Raw genomic sequence first — 15762 nt, 5'->3', positions numbered from 1 at the left:
TAGGGATCTGTCCACAGAAAAGGAAATTATATCCAACTTATATTTTAAGATAAAATTCATAGAAATATAGTAACTTCATTCTTCATCAGTCTCATCTAAAATAGGAATGCATTTTCTTAGCTGTCTATTACACCATTCATCAGAGAAAGAATAAAATTTATATTCACATTGTCATTAGATTAGTTCTTTCCATCATGTCCTACAAATTACTGATCACTGTCTAGCAGAGAAAGGAAAAGCACTTCCATCCTCACTATATCATATTAATTAATGAATTAATTATACTACAATTAGACTAACTCAACATAAGAAACTTTTATTATGAGATTAAAATCTTAAATCATATACTGAACAGCAAACATATACAAAGCAATAGTCTAATTTCTATGAGGAAATAACATGTGCCATCTGAGGAAAGAAACCTACTGTTAATGAACATGTACAGGAATGGTTTCAGAGCTGAAGACCATTTGGAGACTGAGTCTGGATGTGCTTATAGACAGAGAATAAGCCCCACAGGTGAAGACCAAGAAAATGGAGTGGGGAAGGGCAATGAGGATATATGACTGAATTTGGAAAGGAGTAGAGATCTCCTCTCAGGCATGAATGAGGGTATCAGTCTGAATAGGATAAATATTCTGAGGTTTCAAAATCAAGTAAAAGTTAGAGTATTATATAAAGCTCATGCAATGAAGAGAGCCAAAGAGAAACTAAAATGATCATAAAGTAATTAATTTCTAGAAAAGTGGTAGTTATAAATTTAGTGATGTATGGATATTTATTTATGTGCCTAGAAAAAATGAATATTTTATTTAAACAAGATGCTGGTGAAATATATAAAAGAAATGAAAACTTAAGTATTTAAATGTTGGCTATACTTTCCCCCCATTATTTCAACATAATTATGAAATTTTAAAGGTGAAATGATTTAAAGACTATTTCTGCCATGTGGATGATTTTAAGTCTCTCATAATCAAGTATTTATTTGCATTAGTATTAATCCTCAAGCATTTGGGTCCTATTTTTGTTGGGGTGGAACTGAAAATTGTCATGATTCCCACAAAGGCTTTTAAAAAGTTGTACTCATCTTGTTCTCCATAGATGAGACAATGATGGGTAGTAACTGCTCACATTTTGAAGCTCAAATGATATTCAGATTGAGAACTGTTATCTCTAGGTGACAGGAACAAGAAATGTAGTTTCTAACCATAGGATAAAACCTAAATCTCTTCCTCAGAGTTACTGTGTGTGTGTGTGTGTGTGTGTGTGTGTGTGAGAGAGAGAGAGAGAGAGAGAGAGAGAGAAAGAAAGAGAGAGTGTGTGAGCGCATGGTCAGGAGATGATGGGAGTCACTTGACTATCACATAATATTCAAATATACCTTTAAAAATATAATTGGTGTTTAAAACATCAAGGAAAACTCATCTATTAAACACACATTGAAGTCTATGCATCAACTTTAAAATATCTATTCTATTTCTAGGAAATTATACTCAATGTAATCAGGTATAAATAAATTTAACATCAACACCCTCTAAAGAATGTTTATAATAAAACTAACATCATTGAATTTGACATAAGAATGAAAGAAACTAATGGCAGAACTGAAAAATATAACACAATTTTACTTTGAGTAACAGGTTTATGTATTCTAATTAAATGAAACATGAAAAAGTTAATTTCAATGAAATAGCCACCATTTTATTATTGGTATATCTGAAAAATAAAAGCTTCTATAAGGGGCATCTGGGTGACTCATTCGGTAAGTGTCTGCCTTCAGCTCAGGTGGTGATCCCAGAGAGCTAGGATTGAGTCCCGCATCGGGCTCCCTGCTCGGTGGGGAGTCTGCTTCTCCCTACCCCTCTGCCTACCAGTCTCCCTGCTTGTGCTCTCTCTCTCTCTGTCAAATAAATAAACAAAATACTTTTTTAAGTCTATATAAGAAAAACAAGTTTAACTATCTTTCTTCTTTCCTCAGACTCTCCTTCTTCTCAAAATTTATGAAAGCACAAGTTGTGTGGGGCACCTCGGTGGCTCAATCAGTTAAACATTCAACTGTTGATTTCAGTCCAGGTCATGATTTCAGGGTCTCATCAGGCTCCTCCCTCAACCTGGAGTGGGCTTGAGATTCTCTCTGTCCCCCCTGCCCTGCACTCCTGCATGTTTTCTCTCTCTGTGTGTCTCTCAAATAAATAACACTTAAAAAAAAAAAAAAAAGCACAAGTTTTGTAGAAGTAAAACCATTCCGAATACATGATAGAAGACTGACAAACTCCTAAGCCACACAGCTCTTCAAAAGGCTCTGCAGTGCTGTGATGATTTGTAGTTTTCTGGTTTCCCAAGGGGAAGCTATAAAAATCAGGGACACTGAAGACAGTGCCTGCTGAAACACCGAACAGATGGCTTAGTCAACTAAAAAACCAGCAGTTTTGGAAGCCTGTTCTCATTTAAAGTACCTTCCAAAAACAGCTTGGTGTGGTTGGTTTCAATTTTCTCTTTCTTTGACATTGTTAAGCTATCTTTCCAGCCTTTAGATAGAGGGAACAAAGAAAATATTAACTTCCTTTATAAGAGAACAAAAGACTTACTGTTTCATTTTGTTCTCCTGAAAAACTTTTAGACCTGAGTTTTACTCACTTAGAAAAAATCATAACCTTTCTTTTCCAGCTACAGTATTCTCTAGACAATCATAAACAACTCTGAAAATGGGTGTTATGGCATGGAAGTAAAGAAATAAAATAAATATATTTATTAAATATATACCAAATATATAAATATTATATATATTCAGTATATTGATATATCAATATACATTTGAACCTTGAACAATGGGTCTGAACTGGACAATTCCACTTATATGTGGATTTTTTTCAGTAAATACAGTGTGGTACAATAAATGTATTTTCTCTTATGATTTTAATATTTTCTTTTCTATAGTTTATTATAAGAATACTATAATACATATAACATATGAAGTATGTATTATTTGGTGTTACTGGTAATGCTTCAACATTAGGCTATTAGTAGTCAAGTTTTTGAGGAGTCAAAAAATTGTATGTGGACTTTCAACTGCTCGGGACCTCTAACCCCCATGTTGCTCAAGGGTCAACTGTATATTAAATTATGTATACGTACACACATACATCATTCAAGCAAACACGGAAACCTCTGGCTACACCTTTGGTGGAGGAGATCACACACACAAGATTCTGTTCTATGTAGATTATATTAGCAATTAGTAAACGTGTTGAAAGAAATAGACTAACATAAATTTGAAACATTTATTCTTTGGCAGAGAAGGAAAAAAAGAGAAGGAAGCTGCTCCCAAGACTTAGGAGATGATGCACTATTCTGTGGGGAGGAGTTTCAGTGTGGGACATCTATGTAGGCACAACAGGTAAGAAATGCTCGTTCTGCTACGAGAAATGATACACAGTACTACAGCAAAGATTGTTTTTAGTCACAAGAATAAACCTACTATGTTACAAATAAGAAGACTAAGTATTTGGCATTATCCCCAAAGCAAAACCTGACTTCACTAAGTAACCTGGTAAAGTAAATAAATACCCTCCTCAGGGGTGTATTGCTATGTAAAATATAAAGAATTTCTTAGGCACCATTCAACTATTTACCTTTCCACCAATGAAAGGCCATTTATTTTTAAAAGCTGATTAGTATTTTTTGTTTTTAGAGTTTCAAACTTTCTCTGAAACTCAACTAAACACACATGCGCGTGAGCGCGTGTGCGCGCACACACACACACGCACACATTAAAGGGAAATATAAAAATCTATGTACAGATTGCCATTTGCACCTTCCTTAGAAAACAAAACATCCTGATCCCATCCTTTTTGCTGTTTTTAGGGAGTCCTTCCTCCTCACCTCCCATTAAAATCTCAGGGTCTTGTACTCCTCCTCCATGACAACACCTAAATTTGAACTGTCATATTGAGATTCAAAATAAACACAAACACATAAAACACACAAAAAAACTGATCTTCAATTGCTAATGTATAATTTCTAAGTCAAACAAATACATCTTAACATTTAATACATTTAGAAGCACAAAATCAGGATTACAGTCTTCCACTTAAATTCTATTTTTCTGATCAATGTTAAACCATAAAAGCACATGAAGTTTACAGTGTGAGGTACAAAGATTATCTCCCTAAAAGGTATTTTGAACAAGGAGGCTAGCAAGAGCCTTTTAATAAGAAGAAATTACAGATGGGGGCGCCTGGGTGTCTGTTAAGTGTCTCCCTTCGGCTCAGGTCAAGATCCCAGGGTCCTGGGATCGAGCTCCCCATCAGGCTCCCTGCTCAGAAGGAAGCCTGCTTCTCCCTTTGCCACTTCCCCTGCTTGTGTTACCTCTCTTGCTGTGTCTGTCAAATAAATAAATAAAATCTTAAAAAAAAAAAATTACAGATGTTACTCCTTTTGCAGGAGTAACTTTAACTGATGATGATGATGATGATTTTTTTAAAACCTGGAATGTTTCTTTTTAAAGCCTAGAAAACTTTTAGTTTCTTTTTTAAAACCCCCCCAAAGCTAGGTAGTTAAGAGATCTTTAAGTCTTATAAATACAATGAACATCAATAAACTTTCCATTCTATTCTTTCCTATTGATTATAATAATAAATTAGTTACAGTATTCAGCTTTTTCTATTTCTCCAATGAAAGTAGCTATGATCAGGGTGCCTGGATGGCTCAGTCGGTGGGGTGTCTGCCCCTGACCCAGGTCATGATTCCAGAGTCCTATAATAGAGGGAACATGTTTCTCCTTCTCCCTCTGCCAGCTGCTCCCCTTACTTGTATGTGTGCTCTCTCTCTCTGTGTCAAATAAATAAAATCTTAAAAAAAAAAAAAAAAAGCAGCTATGACCACTATAGACTCTACATAGCAAAATGGCCAAATATTTTAAGTAACTGTATAGATCTGGGTCTAGAATCAGTACCTGAAATCAGGTCAATAATAATAGTCATTTAATCAAAATTTCTTCATTCCTATCTGCTGCACACTGTGCTAAAATCCTTACATAGGTACTTCCCACAAAAACTCTATACAACAGGTATTATTACCTCAGAAAAGGAAACTAAAGGTAAGTACCTGAATAAGGGCACACAGTGATTAGTTTGCAGAAATGGGAGTTGCTCCCAAGCATTTGCTCATAACCACTACACTCTGTACCTTCCAAAATACCACTCCCCCACAAAGATTTCTATGAACTGGCTCCCAGAGATTAGACCCTCCCATTCTCTAAATAGTCTGGACAAGGGTCATTCTCATTCATCAGAAGGCTTGATGTTCAACCTAAACCAGTCAACTACTGCACCAGGAACAACGCAAGAAAATGCACCAGAATGGGCTGAGCAATTTCAGCTGGGAAATGTTAGTTTAACTTAAGATGTTATTATCTCAACATCTCAAAAGAAATGGTGACATCATGAAATAAAAAGTCAAAATATTAAATATCTAGTGGTAATGTCTTTTTCTCAAGCCCTGTTACCTATGGATAAATGTATCTATGCACTGATTTACTTAGCAAATCAAAATCAAGTGAAGTATTACTGCTTATATGTACATATGCAAGCACATACCCACAAATCTCCATTTTTATAGCATATACAGTCTTAAAAATAGATATAAAGTTACATAATTGAGAGGGAATCTTTCTAACTTAAGTAAAATCACCAATTTAGTGAGTGATGTTTTAAAAGAAAACACAAAAACATATATCTGGATGGCCTGAAATCACAAGGTATCTTTTTCTTATGTTGCTAGTTTATTGGTTTATTTCCTTTCTCTCTAGGATTTGAATAAATGCATGTGTTGGAGCTATCTTCTGTATCTAATCCAGTTTTCATTTCAAAGCCAAAATAAATTTAGTTTTTAAAATCTAAATAAAATATGTGAAATCTTAAACATAAGTATGCCTATCTGCCTATGTACTTCAATAGGTTTTATTAAACAAGAAGCTGAGACTTTTAAATTATTACTATTTACTCTTTGTTCATCCACTTTTCATAAAATTCAATGTTTTTTTTCCATTTTCCATTTAGTTTATTTCTTTTCAGTGTTCCTAAATATATTTTTTATGCACCACACCCAGTGCTCCATGTAATATGTGCCCTCCATAATACCCACCACCAGACTCACCCAACCCCCCACCCCCCCCAAAACCCTCAGTTGGTTTCTCAGAGTCCACAGTCTGTCATGATTTGTCTCCCCCTCCAATTTCCCCCAACTCACTTCTCTTCTCCATCTTACAATGTCCTCCATGTTATTCCTTATATTCCACAAGTAAGTGAAACCATATGATAACTGACTCTCTCTGCTTGACTTATTTCACTCAGCAGTGAACAGCAGGGACTCTTCCAGTCCCATTTATGTTGATACAAAAGTTGGGTAACCATCCTTTCTGATGGAGGCATAATACTCCAGTGTATATATGGACCATATCTTCTTTATCCATTCATCCATTGAAGGGCATCCTGGTTCTTTCCACAGTTTGGTGACTGTGGCCATTGCTGCTATGAACACTGCAGTACAGATGGCCCTTCTTTTCACTACGTCTGTATCTTTGGGGTAAATATCCAGTAGTGCAATTGCAGGGTCATAGGGAAGCTCTATTTTTATATTTTTGAGGAATATCCACACTGTTTTCCAAAGTGGCTGCACCAACTTGTATTCCCACCAACAGTGGAAGAGGGTTCCCCTTTCTCCACATCCTCTCTAATACATGTTGTTTACTGTCTTGTTAATTTTGGCCATTTTAACTGGTGTCAGGTGGTATCTCAATGTGGTTTTGATTTGATTCTTCCTGATGGCTAATGATGATGAACACTTTTTCATGTGCCTGTTAGCCATTTGTATGTCTTCTTTGGAGAAGTGTCTGCTCATGTCTTCTGCCCATTTTTTGACATGATTATCTGTTTTGTGTGTTGAGTTTGAGGAGTTCTTTAGAGATCTTGGATATCAGCCTTTTGTCTGTAGTATCATTTACAAATATCTTCTCCCATTCCGTGGGTTGCCTCTTTGTTTCATTGACTCTTTCCTTTGCTGTGCAGAAGCTTTTGATCTTGATGAAGTCCCAAAAGTTCATTTTCACTTTTGTTTCCTTTGTCTTTGGAGACATATCTTGAAAGAAGTTGCTGTGGCCGATATCAAAGAGGTTACTGCCTATGTTCTCCTCTAGGGTTCTGATGGATTCTTGCCTCACATTGAGGTCTTTTATCCATTTCGAGTTTATCTATGTTTTTGGTATAAGAGAATGGCTGAGTTTCATTCTTCTACACATAGCTGTCCAATTTTCCCAGCACCATTTATTGAAGAGACAGTCTTTTTTCCACTGTATATTTTTTCCTGCTTTGTCGAAGATGATTTGACCATAGAGTTGAGGGTCCATATCTGGGCTCTCTACTCTGTTCCACTGGTCTATGAGTATGTTTTTGTGCCAGTACCATGCTGTCTTGATGATCACAGCTTTGTAGTAAAGCTTGAAATCAGGTAACATGATGCCCCCAGTTTTGTCTTTTTCAACATTTCCTTAGCAATTCGGGGTATCTTCTGGTTCCATACAAATTTAAGATTGTTTGTTCCAGCACATGGAAAAACGCCAGTGGAATTTTGATCAGGATGGCATTGAAAGTATAGATTACTCTAGGCAGTATAGACATTTCAACAATGTTTATTCTTCCAATCCATGAGCATGGAATGGTCTTCCATCTTTTTGTGTGTTCTTCAATTTCTCTCATGAGTGTTCTGTAGTTCCTCGAGTACAGATCCTTTACCTCTTTAGTCAGGTTTATTCCCAGGTGTGTTATGGTTCTTGGTGCTATAGTAAATGGAATCGATTCTCTAATTTCCCTTTCTATATTTTTATTGTTAACGTATAAGAAAGCAACTAATTTCTGTACATTGATTTTGTATTCTGCCACACTACTGAATTGCTATATGAGTTCTAGTAGATTAGGGGTGGAGTCTTTTGGGTTTTCCACGTAAAGTATCATGTTATATGCAAAGAGAGAGAGTTTGACTTCTTCACTGCCAATTTGAATACCTTTTATTTCTTTTTGTTGTCTGATTGCTGTTGCTAGGACTATGTTGAACAAAAGTGGCGAGGGTGGGCGTCCTTGTCCTGTTCCTGATCTCAAAGGGAAGGCTGTCAGCTTTTCCCCATTGAGGATGATATTCGCTGTGGGTTTTTCATAGTTAGATTTTATGAAGTTGAGGAATGTTCCCTCTATCCCTATACTTTGAAGTGTTTTAAAGATTTTTTTTTTTAATTTATTTGTGAGAGAGAGAGAGAGATCGAGAGCACACAGACAGGCAGAGTGGCAGGCAGAGGCAAGGGGAGAAGCAAGCTTCCTGCAGAACCCAATGCGGGACTTGATCCCTGGATGCTGGGATCATGACCTGAGCCAAAGGCAGCCACTTAACCAGCTGAGCAACCCAGGTGTCCCTACTTTGAAGCGTTTGTCAGGAACGGATGCCATATCTTGACAAATGCTCCCATAAAATGGCACAGGGTTGCAGATTGGATAAAATGACAGGACCCATTGTATAGAAGAGACACATTTTGAACCTAAAGATATATCCAGACTGAAAGTGATGGGATGGAGAAGCAATTTTCATGCCAATGGGCCTCAAAAGAAAGCTGGAGTAGTGATTCTCATATCAGATAAATTAGATTTTAAACTAAAGACTGTAGTCAGAGATAAAGAAGGACACTACATCATTCTTAAAGAATCTATCCACCAAGAAGATCTAACAATTGTAAATATTTATGCCCCCAATATGGGAGCAGCCAACTACATAAGACAACTGTTAATCAAGATAAAGAGCCATAGTGATATGAATACACTAATAGTAGGGTATCTTAACACACCACTCTCAGTAACAGACAGATCATCCAAGCAGAAAATCAATAAAGAAACAAGAGCATTGAATGACACATTGGACCAGATGGACCTCATAGATATATACAGAACTTTCCACCCTAAAATAACAGAATACTCATTCTTCTCAAGTGCACATGGAACCTTCTCAAGAATAGACCACATACTGGGTCACAAATCAGGACTCAACCAATACCGAAAGAATGAAATGATTCCCTGCGTTTCTCAGACCACAAAGCTTTGAAACTGGAACTCAACCACAAGAAAAAGTATGGAAGGAATTCAAACACTTGGAAGCTAAAGACCACCCTGCTTAAGAATGTTTGGATCAACCAGGAAATCAAAGAAGAACTTAAACAATTCATGGAAACCAATGAGAATGAAGACACTTTGGTCCAAAATCTATGGGATACAGTAAAGGCGGTCCTAAGGGGGGAATACATAGCCATCCAAGCCTCACTCAAAAAAATTGAGAAATCCAGAATACATCAGCTCTCTTTACACTTTAAAGAACCGGAGAATCAACAACAAATTAAGCCAACCCCACGAACAAGAAAGGAAATAATCAAGATTAGAACAGAGATCAATGAGATAGAAACCAGAGATACAGTAGAACACATCAATGAAACTAGAAGCTGGTTTTTTTGAAAGAATCAATAAGATCGATAAACTGCTGGCCAAACTAATCCAAAAGAGGAGAGAGAAGACCCAAATTAATAAAATTATGAATGAAAGGGGAGAGATCACGACTAACACCAAGAAAATAGAAACAGTTATCAGAAATTATTATCAATAGCTATATGCCAATAAATTAAGCAACCTAGATGAAATAGATGCATTCCTGGAAACAAATAAACTTCCAAAACTGAAACAGGAAGAAATTGACAACCTGAATAGACCAATATCTAGTAACGAGGTTGAAGCAGTGATCAAAAACCTCCCAAAAAACAAGAGCCCAGGATCTGATGAATTCCCTGGAGAATTCTACCAAACATTCAAAGAAGAAATCATACCTATTCTCCTGAAGCTGTTTCAAAAAACAGAAACAGAAGGAAAACTTCCAGACTCTTTTTATGAAGCCAGCATTACCCTGATTCCCAAACCAGGCAAAGACCCCATCAAAAAGGAGAACTTCAGACCAATATCCCTGATGAATACGGATGCCAAGAATCTCAATAAGATCCTAGCTAATAGGATCCAACAGTACATTAAAAAATTATCTACCATGACCAGGTGGGATTTATTCCTGGGATGCAAGGGTGGTTCAACATTCGCAAATCAATCAATGTGATAGAACAAATCAATAAGAGAAGAGACAAGAACCACATGGTCCTCTCAACTGATGCGGAAATTCAAGCTTTAAATCAGGAATATAGATTCCTTATGGCAGGAATCAAGACATTTCTGTCCAGTAAGTAATTATCTGCAAGAAGTTATGCTGTTCAGTGACAAAAGAAGTAACACAAATGAGAGAGAGATACATTAATGCAATATATTTAATGGCCCTTTTATAATCTCTTTTGTTTTATACCATACTTTCTAAAAAAAAAAAAAAAAAAAGTCCTGGATGATTTTCAGAATAAAAAAACATAGTTACAAAAAACTGGACAAGTAGGAATATAGGCACACTTCAAATATTTAAAATGTTATTTTTAAAAATCCTGAATATTAACAATTAGCCTCAACTTGGTCATAAAATACTAAGTTTTAGAAAAGTATCAAGTCATATTCAATTATAGTTCTCTATAAAAATTAGAGGAGGATATATACCAGTACTGAAATTAAATTTTAGAAAAAATTATCTATCTGGCTTTAACACTGAGTTTTACAATAGGGAAAATCTGGAAAAATTCTAATTCAAAGGACCATTCATTCTAAAAACAAACATGCAAAATTCCTTGCCATCACTTCCATCTTTACCTTTCTGCCAAACTTTTGTGTTCTTGACTAAAATGTTTCTCTTGAGATTTATACATTGCCTTACATGTATATTAAAATTATACATAAGTAAATATTAAACAAATTACCATCAAGTTCAAATTCACTGAAAGCGAATTTATTTCCCCTGTTTAAAAATTATTATTAACATAGCATTCTTTTTAAATTTTTGCCTGGAACTTTAGCCAAAAGTTATTTGTAGAACCAGGTTCAAGAGGAAAAACACTGTTGATAAGAATCACTTTTTTTCCATAAGGAAAAATATATAAGATATATATATATTCTTATATAATATAAAAGAATATGGTCCAAGCCACTCCTTTCTTAAATCTGTTTCATTTCAACCATTGATCTACTAGACTCCTCCCCCAGCAGTGCATGCAGCAGATAACTAGGATCTGCTTCAAATAGGTACTGCTGGTATTTATCTTTCCCTAAGGCACTACCTGCAGAATTAAAGAAACCAAGGGATTTAGAACCTCCTCGCATAATTACCTGTCAGAATCTACTAAAGGCTTTCTGAAGTTAACATCTTAATGTCTAATGTTCCCATAGAAGAATTCCAGAATGTGTTTTAGAAAAGCTGATTCAATTTATGCTGGTAGTCTATCCTATGCCTTTTAAATATAGTATTAGTAGATGAGATTCACATTTCTTATGGAATTAAAATACTTTGAAATTTTACTACTGAAGATGTAGGTAAATGAACTACACATCCTGTACAATAAGGAAAAAAACCCAAGAATAAAATAAACTGTATTTTCCTTAAATTAGCTCTTCAGCTAATGGAAAAATTAATAGAAGTCTGGATGAAGGGTGGTTACAAAGTGTGGTAGTACAGTTAATACCATCACCACACAATTGACATTTGGGGGGACAGATAATACTTTGATGTAGGGTACTGTCTGTGCATCTTATGATGCTTAGCAGCACCCATGGCCTCATTTCACTAGATGCCAATGACATTTCCCGCACTCGTGACATTCAAAAATGTCCCTAGACATTGTTAAATGCCCTCTAGAGACAAAATCATTTCAGGATTCAGAATGGATGATTTAGCAGAAATGGCCACAAACAGGTCACAGTTTGGATCTGCTCCTTTGGGTGTGCATCAACCATGGAAACACATTTCACCTCTTTGTCTCATTTTCCTTCTGCCTCAAATAAGTGATGTAAGGGTTAAATGAGAGGTCTGAAAAGTGAGAACAGCAACTGACAGGACTGTATACATTGTAGTATCTCTCTCTATAGACTCTTTGTGCCACTTTTTCTAAGTATTTTTCATAATTTCAGTAAACATACAGTGTTCAATCAGTTTCAGGTATATAATATACTAATTCAATAACTCCCTACATCACCTAGTCCTCATCACAAGTGCACTCCTTAATCCCCATCAGCTATTTCCCCATCCTCCCACTCACCTCCCCTCTGGTAATCATCACTTTGTTCTCTAGAGTTAACAGTCTGTATCTTGGTTTGTCTCTCTCTCTTCCCCCCCCCCACCACTTCCCTCACTTGTTTTGTTTCTTAAAATCTACATGTGAGTTAAATCATATAGTATTTGTCTTTCTCTGCCATATTTCACTGGGCATACTATACTCTGGATCTACCATGTTGTTGAAAAAAATTCTTTGTTACAGTGCAGCAATATTCCTCTGTGTGTGTGTGTGTGTGTGTGTGTATCACCTCTTCTTTATCCGTTTATCAATGGACATCTAGGCTGCTTCCACAATTTGGCTACTTTTTAATGTTATGTTCAACATAATTTGGCTATTGTAAATAATCCTACCATAAACATACTGATGTATGTATCACTTTGAATCCATATTTTTGTATTCTTTTGGTAAAGACCAAGTAGTGCAATTGCTAGTTCATAGGTTAGTTCTATTTTTAATCTTTTGCGGAACCTCCACACTCTTTTACACAGTGGCTGCACCAGTTTGCAATCCCACCAACAATGTAAGAGGGTTCTCCTTTCTCTGCATCCTTGCCAACATCTGTTCTTTCCTGTGTTGTTCATTTTAGCCATTCTGACAGGTGTGAGGTGGTATCTCATTGTAGTTTTGATTTGTATTTTCCTGATGGTAAGTGAAGATAAGCATCTTTTCATGTGTCTATATGTCTTCTTTGGAGAAATGTCTGTTCATGTCTTCTGCCCATTTTTAATTGGATTAGTTGGTTTTGGGGTATTGCGTTTTAGAAGTTCTTTACATATTTTGGATACTAACCCTTTATCGGATATGTCACTTGCAAACATCTTCTCCCATTCTACAGGTTGCCTTTTAGTTTGGTTGAGTGTTTCCTCACTGTACAAAAACTTTTTATTTTGATGTAATCCCAATAGTTTATTTGTACTTTTGTTTCGCTTGCCTCAGGAGACATATCTAGAAAAAAGTTGTTACAGTTGATGTCAAAAAAGTTATTGCCTACGTTCTCTTCTTGGTTTTTTATGGGTTCAATTCTCACATGTAGGTATCTAATCCATTTTGTATTTATTTTTGTATATGATATAAGAAAGTGGTCCAGTTTTATTCTTTTGTATGCTGCTGTCCAATTTTCCCAATACCACTTGTTTCTTTGGGGTTTTTAAAACTTTTTTTATTTTTAAAGATTTCATTTATTTGATGGAGAGAGAGCACAGGCAGGGGGAGCTGCAGAGGGAGAGGAGAAAGTAGACTCTCTTGAGCAGGGAGCCCGATGCAGGGCTTGATTCCAAGACCCTAGGATCTGACCTGAGCTGAAGGCAGACACCCAACCGACTGAGCCACCCAGGCATCCCCCCACCCCAGTACTACTTGAAGAGACTTTTTCCCATTGGATATGCTTTCGTGCTTTGTCAAGCATTATTTGACCATATAATTGTGATTTCTGGGTTTTCTATTCTATTCTATTTATATCTGTGTCAATTTTTGTGCCAATACCATACTGTTTTGATTACCACAGCTTTGTAATATAACTTGAAATCCAGAATTGTGCTGCCTCCAGCTTTGCTTTGTCTTTTCATGACTGCTTTGGCTCTTTGCAGTCTTTTGTGGTTCCATACACATTTTAGGATTATTTGTTCCAGCTCTGTGAAAAATGCTCTTGGTATTTTGATAGGGATTGCATTAAATGATTGCTTTGGATACTATAGACATTTTAACAATATTTTGTTCTTCTAATCCACAAGCATGGAATATCACTCCATTTCTTTATGTCATCATCAATTTCTTTTCAACAGTGTTTATTACAGTTTTCAGAGTACAGATCTTTTACCTCTCTGCTTAGGTTTATTCCTAATTATCTTATTATTTTTGGTACAATTCTAAATGGGATTGTTTTCTTAATTTCCTTCTGCTACTTCATTATTAACTGTATAGAAATATAACAGATCTTCTGTATCCTGATTGTGTCCTGAGACTTACTGAATTCATCTATCAGTTCTAGCACTTTTTGGTGAAGTTTATAGGGTTTTTGATATATAGTATCATGTCATCTGCCCACAGTGCAAGTTTGATTTCTTCCTTGCCAATTTTGATGCCTTTTCTTTTCGTCATGTGATTGCTGTGGCTAGGGCTTCCAGTACTATGTTGAATAAAAGGGATGAGACTGGACATCCTTGTCTTGTTCCTGATCTTAGGGAAAAGGTTCTCCATTTTTCCCCACTGAGAATGATGTTAGCTGTGGGTTTTTCATAGATGGCCTTTATTATTTGGAGGTATGTTCCTTCTAAATCTACTTTATTGAGGGTTTTATCATGAATGGATGTTTGTCAAATACTTTTCCTGTGTCTTTAAATAAACATATGGTTCCTATCTTTCTTTATTGATGTGATGTATCATGTTGATTGATCTGTGAATACTGAACCACTGTTGCAACCTAGGAATAAATCCCATTTGATTGTGATGAATGATTTTTTAAATGTATTTATTAGATCTTGTTTACTACTATTTTGTTGAGGATTTTGTATCTATGTTCAACAGAGACACTGGCCTATAGTTCTCTTTTTTTCTGGTGTCTTTATCTGATTTGGATATCAGGGTAATGCTGGCCTCATAGAATGAATTTGGGTGTTTTCCTCCCTCTTCTATTTTTTGGAATAGTTTGAGTAGAATAGGTATTAACTCTTTTTTAAATGTTTGGCAGAATTCCCCTGGAAAGCCATCTGACCCTGACTTTTGTTTGTTGGGAGTTTTTGGATTACTGATTCAATTTCTTTGCTGGTTATTGGTCTCTTCAAATTTTTTATTTCTTCCTGTTTCAGTTTTGGTAGTTTATATGTTTCTAGGAATTTATATATTTCTTCTAGCTGGTCTAATTTGTTGGCATATAGTTTTTCATAATATTCTCTCTTATAATTCTCTTATAATTATTTGTATTTCTGTGGTGTAGGTTGTTTTATCTCTTCTCTAATTTGTAATTTTATTTATTTGGATCCTTTCTCTTTTTTTCTTGGTAAGTCTGGCTGGAGGTTTACCAGTTTTACTGATTTTTTTCTCAATGAGCCAGCTCCTGGTTCCATTGATCTGTTCTAGTGTAATTTTGGTTTTTGTATCATTTATTTCCACTCTAATCTTTATTATTTCTCTCCTCCTGCTGCTTTTAGTTTTTTTGTTATTTTTCTAAGTCCTTTACGTCGTGTAAGGATAGGTTGTTTGACATTTTTCTTGCTTCTTGAGAAAGGCCTATATTGCTATAAAATTCTCTCTTAGAACTGCTTTTGCTATATCCCAAAGGTTTTGGACCATTGTGTTTCACTTTCACCTGTTTCCATGTACTTTTCTATTTCTTCTTTTATTTCTTGGTTGACACATTCACTGCTTAGTACCATGTTATTCAACCTCCATACATCTATGGTCTTTCCAGAACTTTTTCTTGTGACTGACTTCTAGTTTTGTAACATTGTGGTCAGAAAAGAAGCATAAGGGGTGCCTGGGTGGCTCAGTGG

At 35.7% G+C, this 15762-nt stretch overlaps 1 protein-coding gene across 9 annotated transcripts in view; it reads right to left on the bottom strand.

The window, feature by feature from the left end:
- The window catches only part of KDM4C (lysine demethylase 4C), a 470115-nt gene that overhangs the window by 266993 nt on the left and 187360 nt on the right, over positions 1 to 15762 (bottom strand). Inside the window, exon 9 of one of the 9 annotated variants that reach the window (XM_047699143.1) lies at positions 2466 to 2528. The exons of the other annotated variants lie outside the window; for them this stretch is intronic. Within the exon in view, the coding sequence (XP_047555099.1) occupies positions 2511 to 2528 (18 nt within the window). The 3' untranslated portion in view covers positions 2466 to 2510. Of the gene's footprint in view, positions 1 to 2465; positions 2529 to 15762 lie in introns of those variants that run through there. 9 annotated transcript variants of the gene reach the window in all.

The sequence above is a fragment of the Lutra lutra genome, chromosome 13, assembly GCF_902655055.1.
Source record: "Lutra lutra chromosome 13, mLutLut1.2, whole genome shotgun sequence".
NCBI classification, from domain to species: Eukaryota; Metazoa; Chordata; class Mammalia; order Carnivora; family Mustelidae; genus Lutra; species Lutra lutra.
This window is presented reverse-complemented; position numbering and strand designations above follow the sequence as displayed.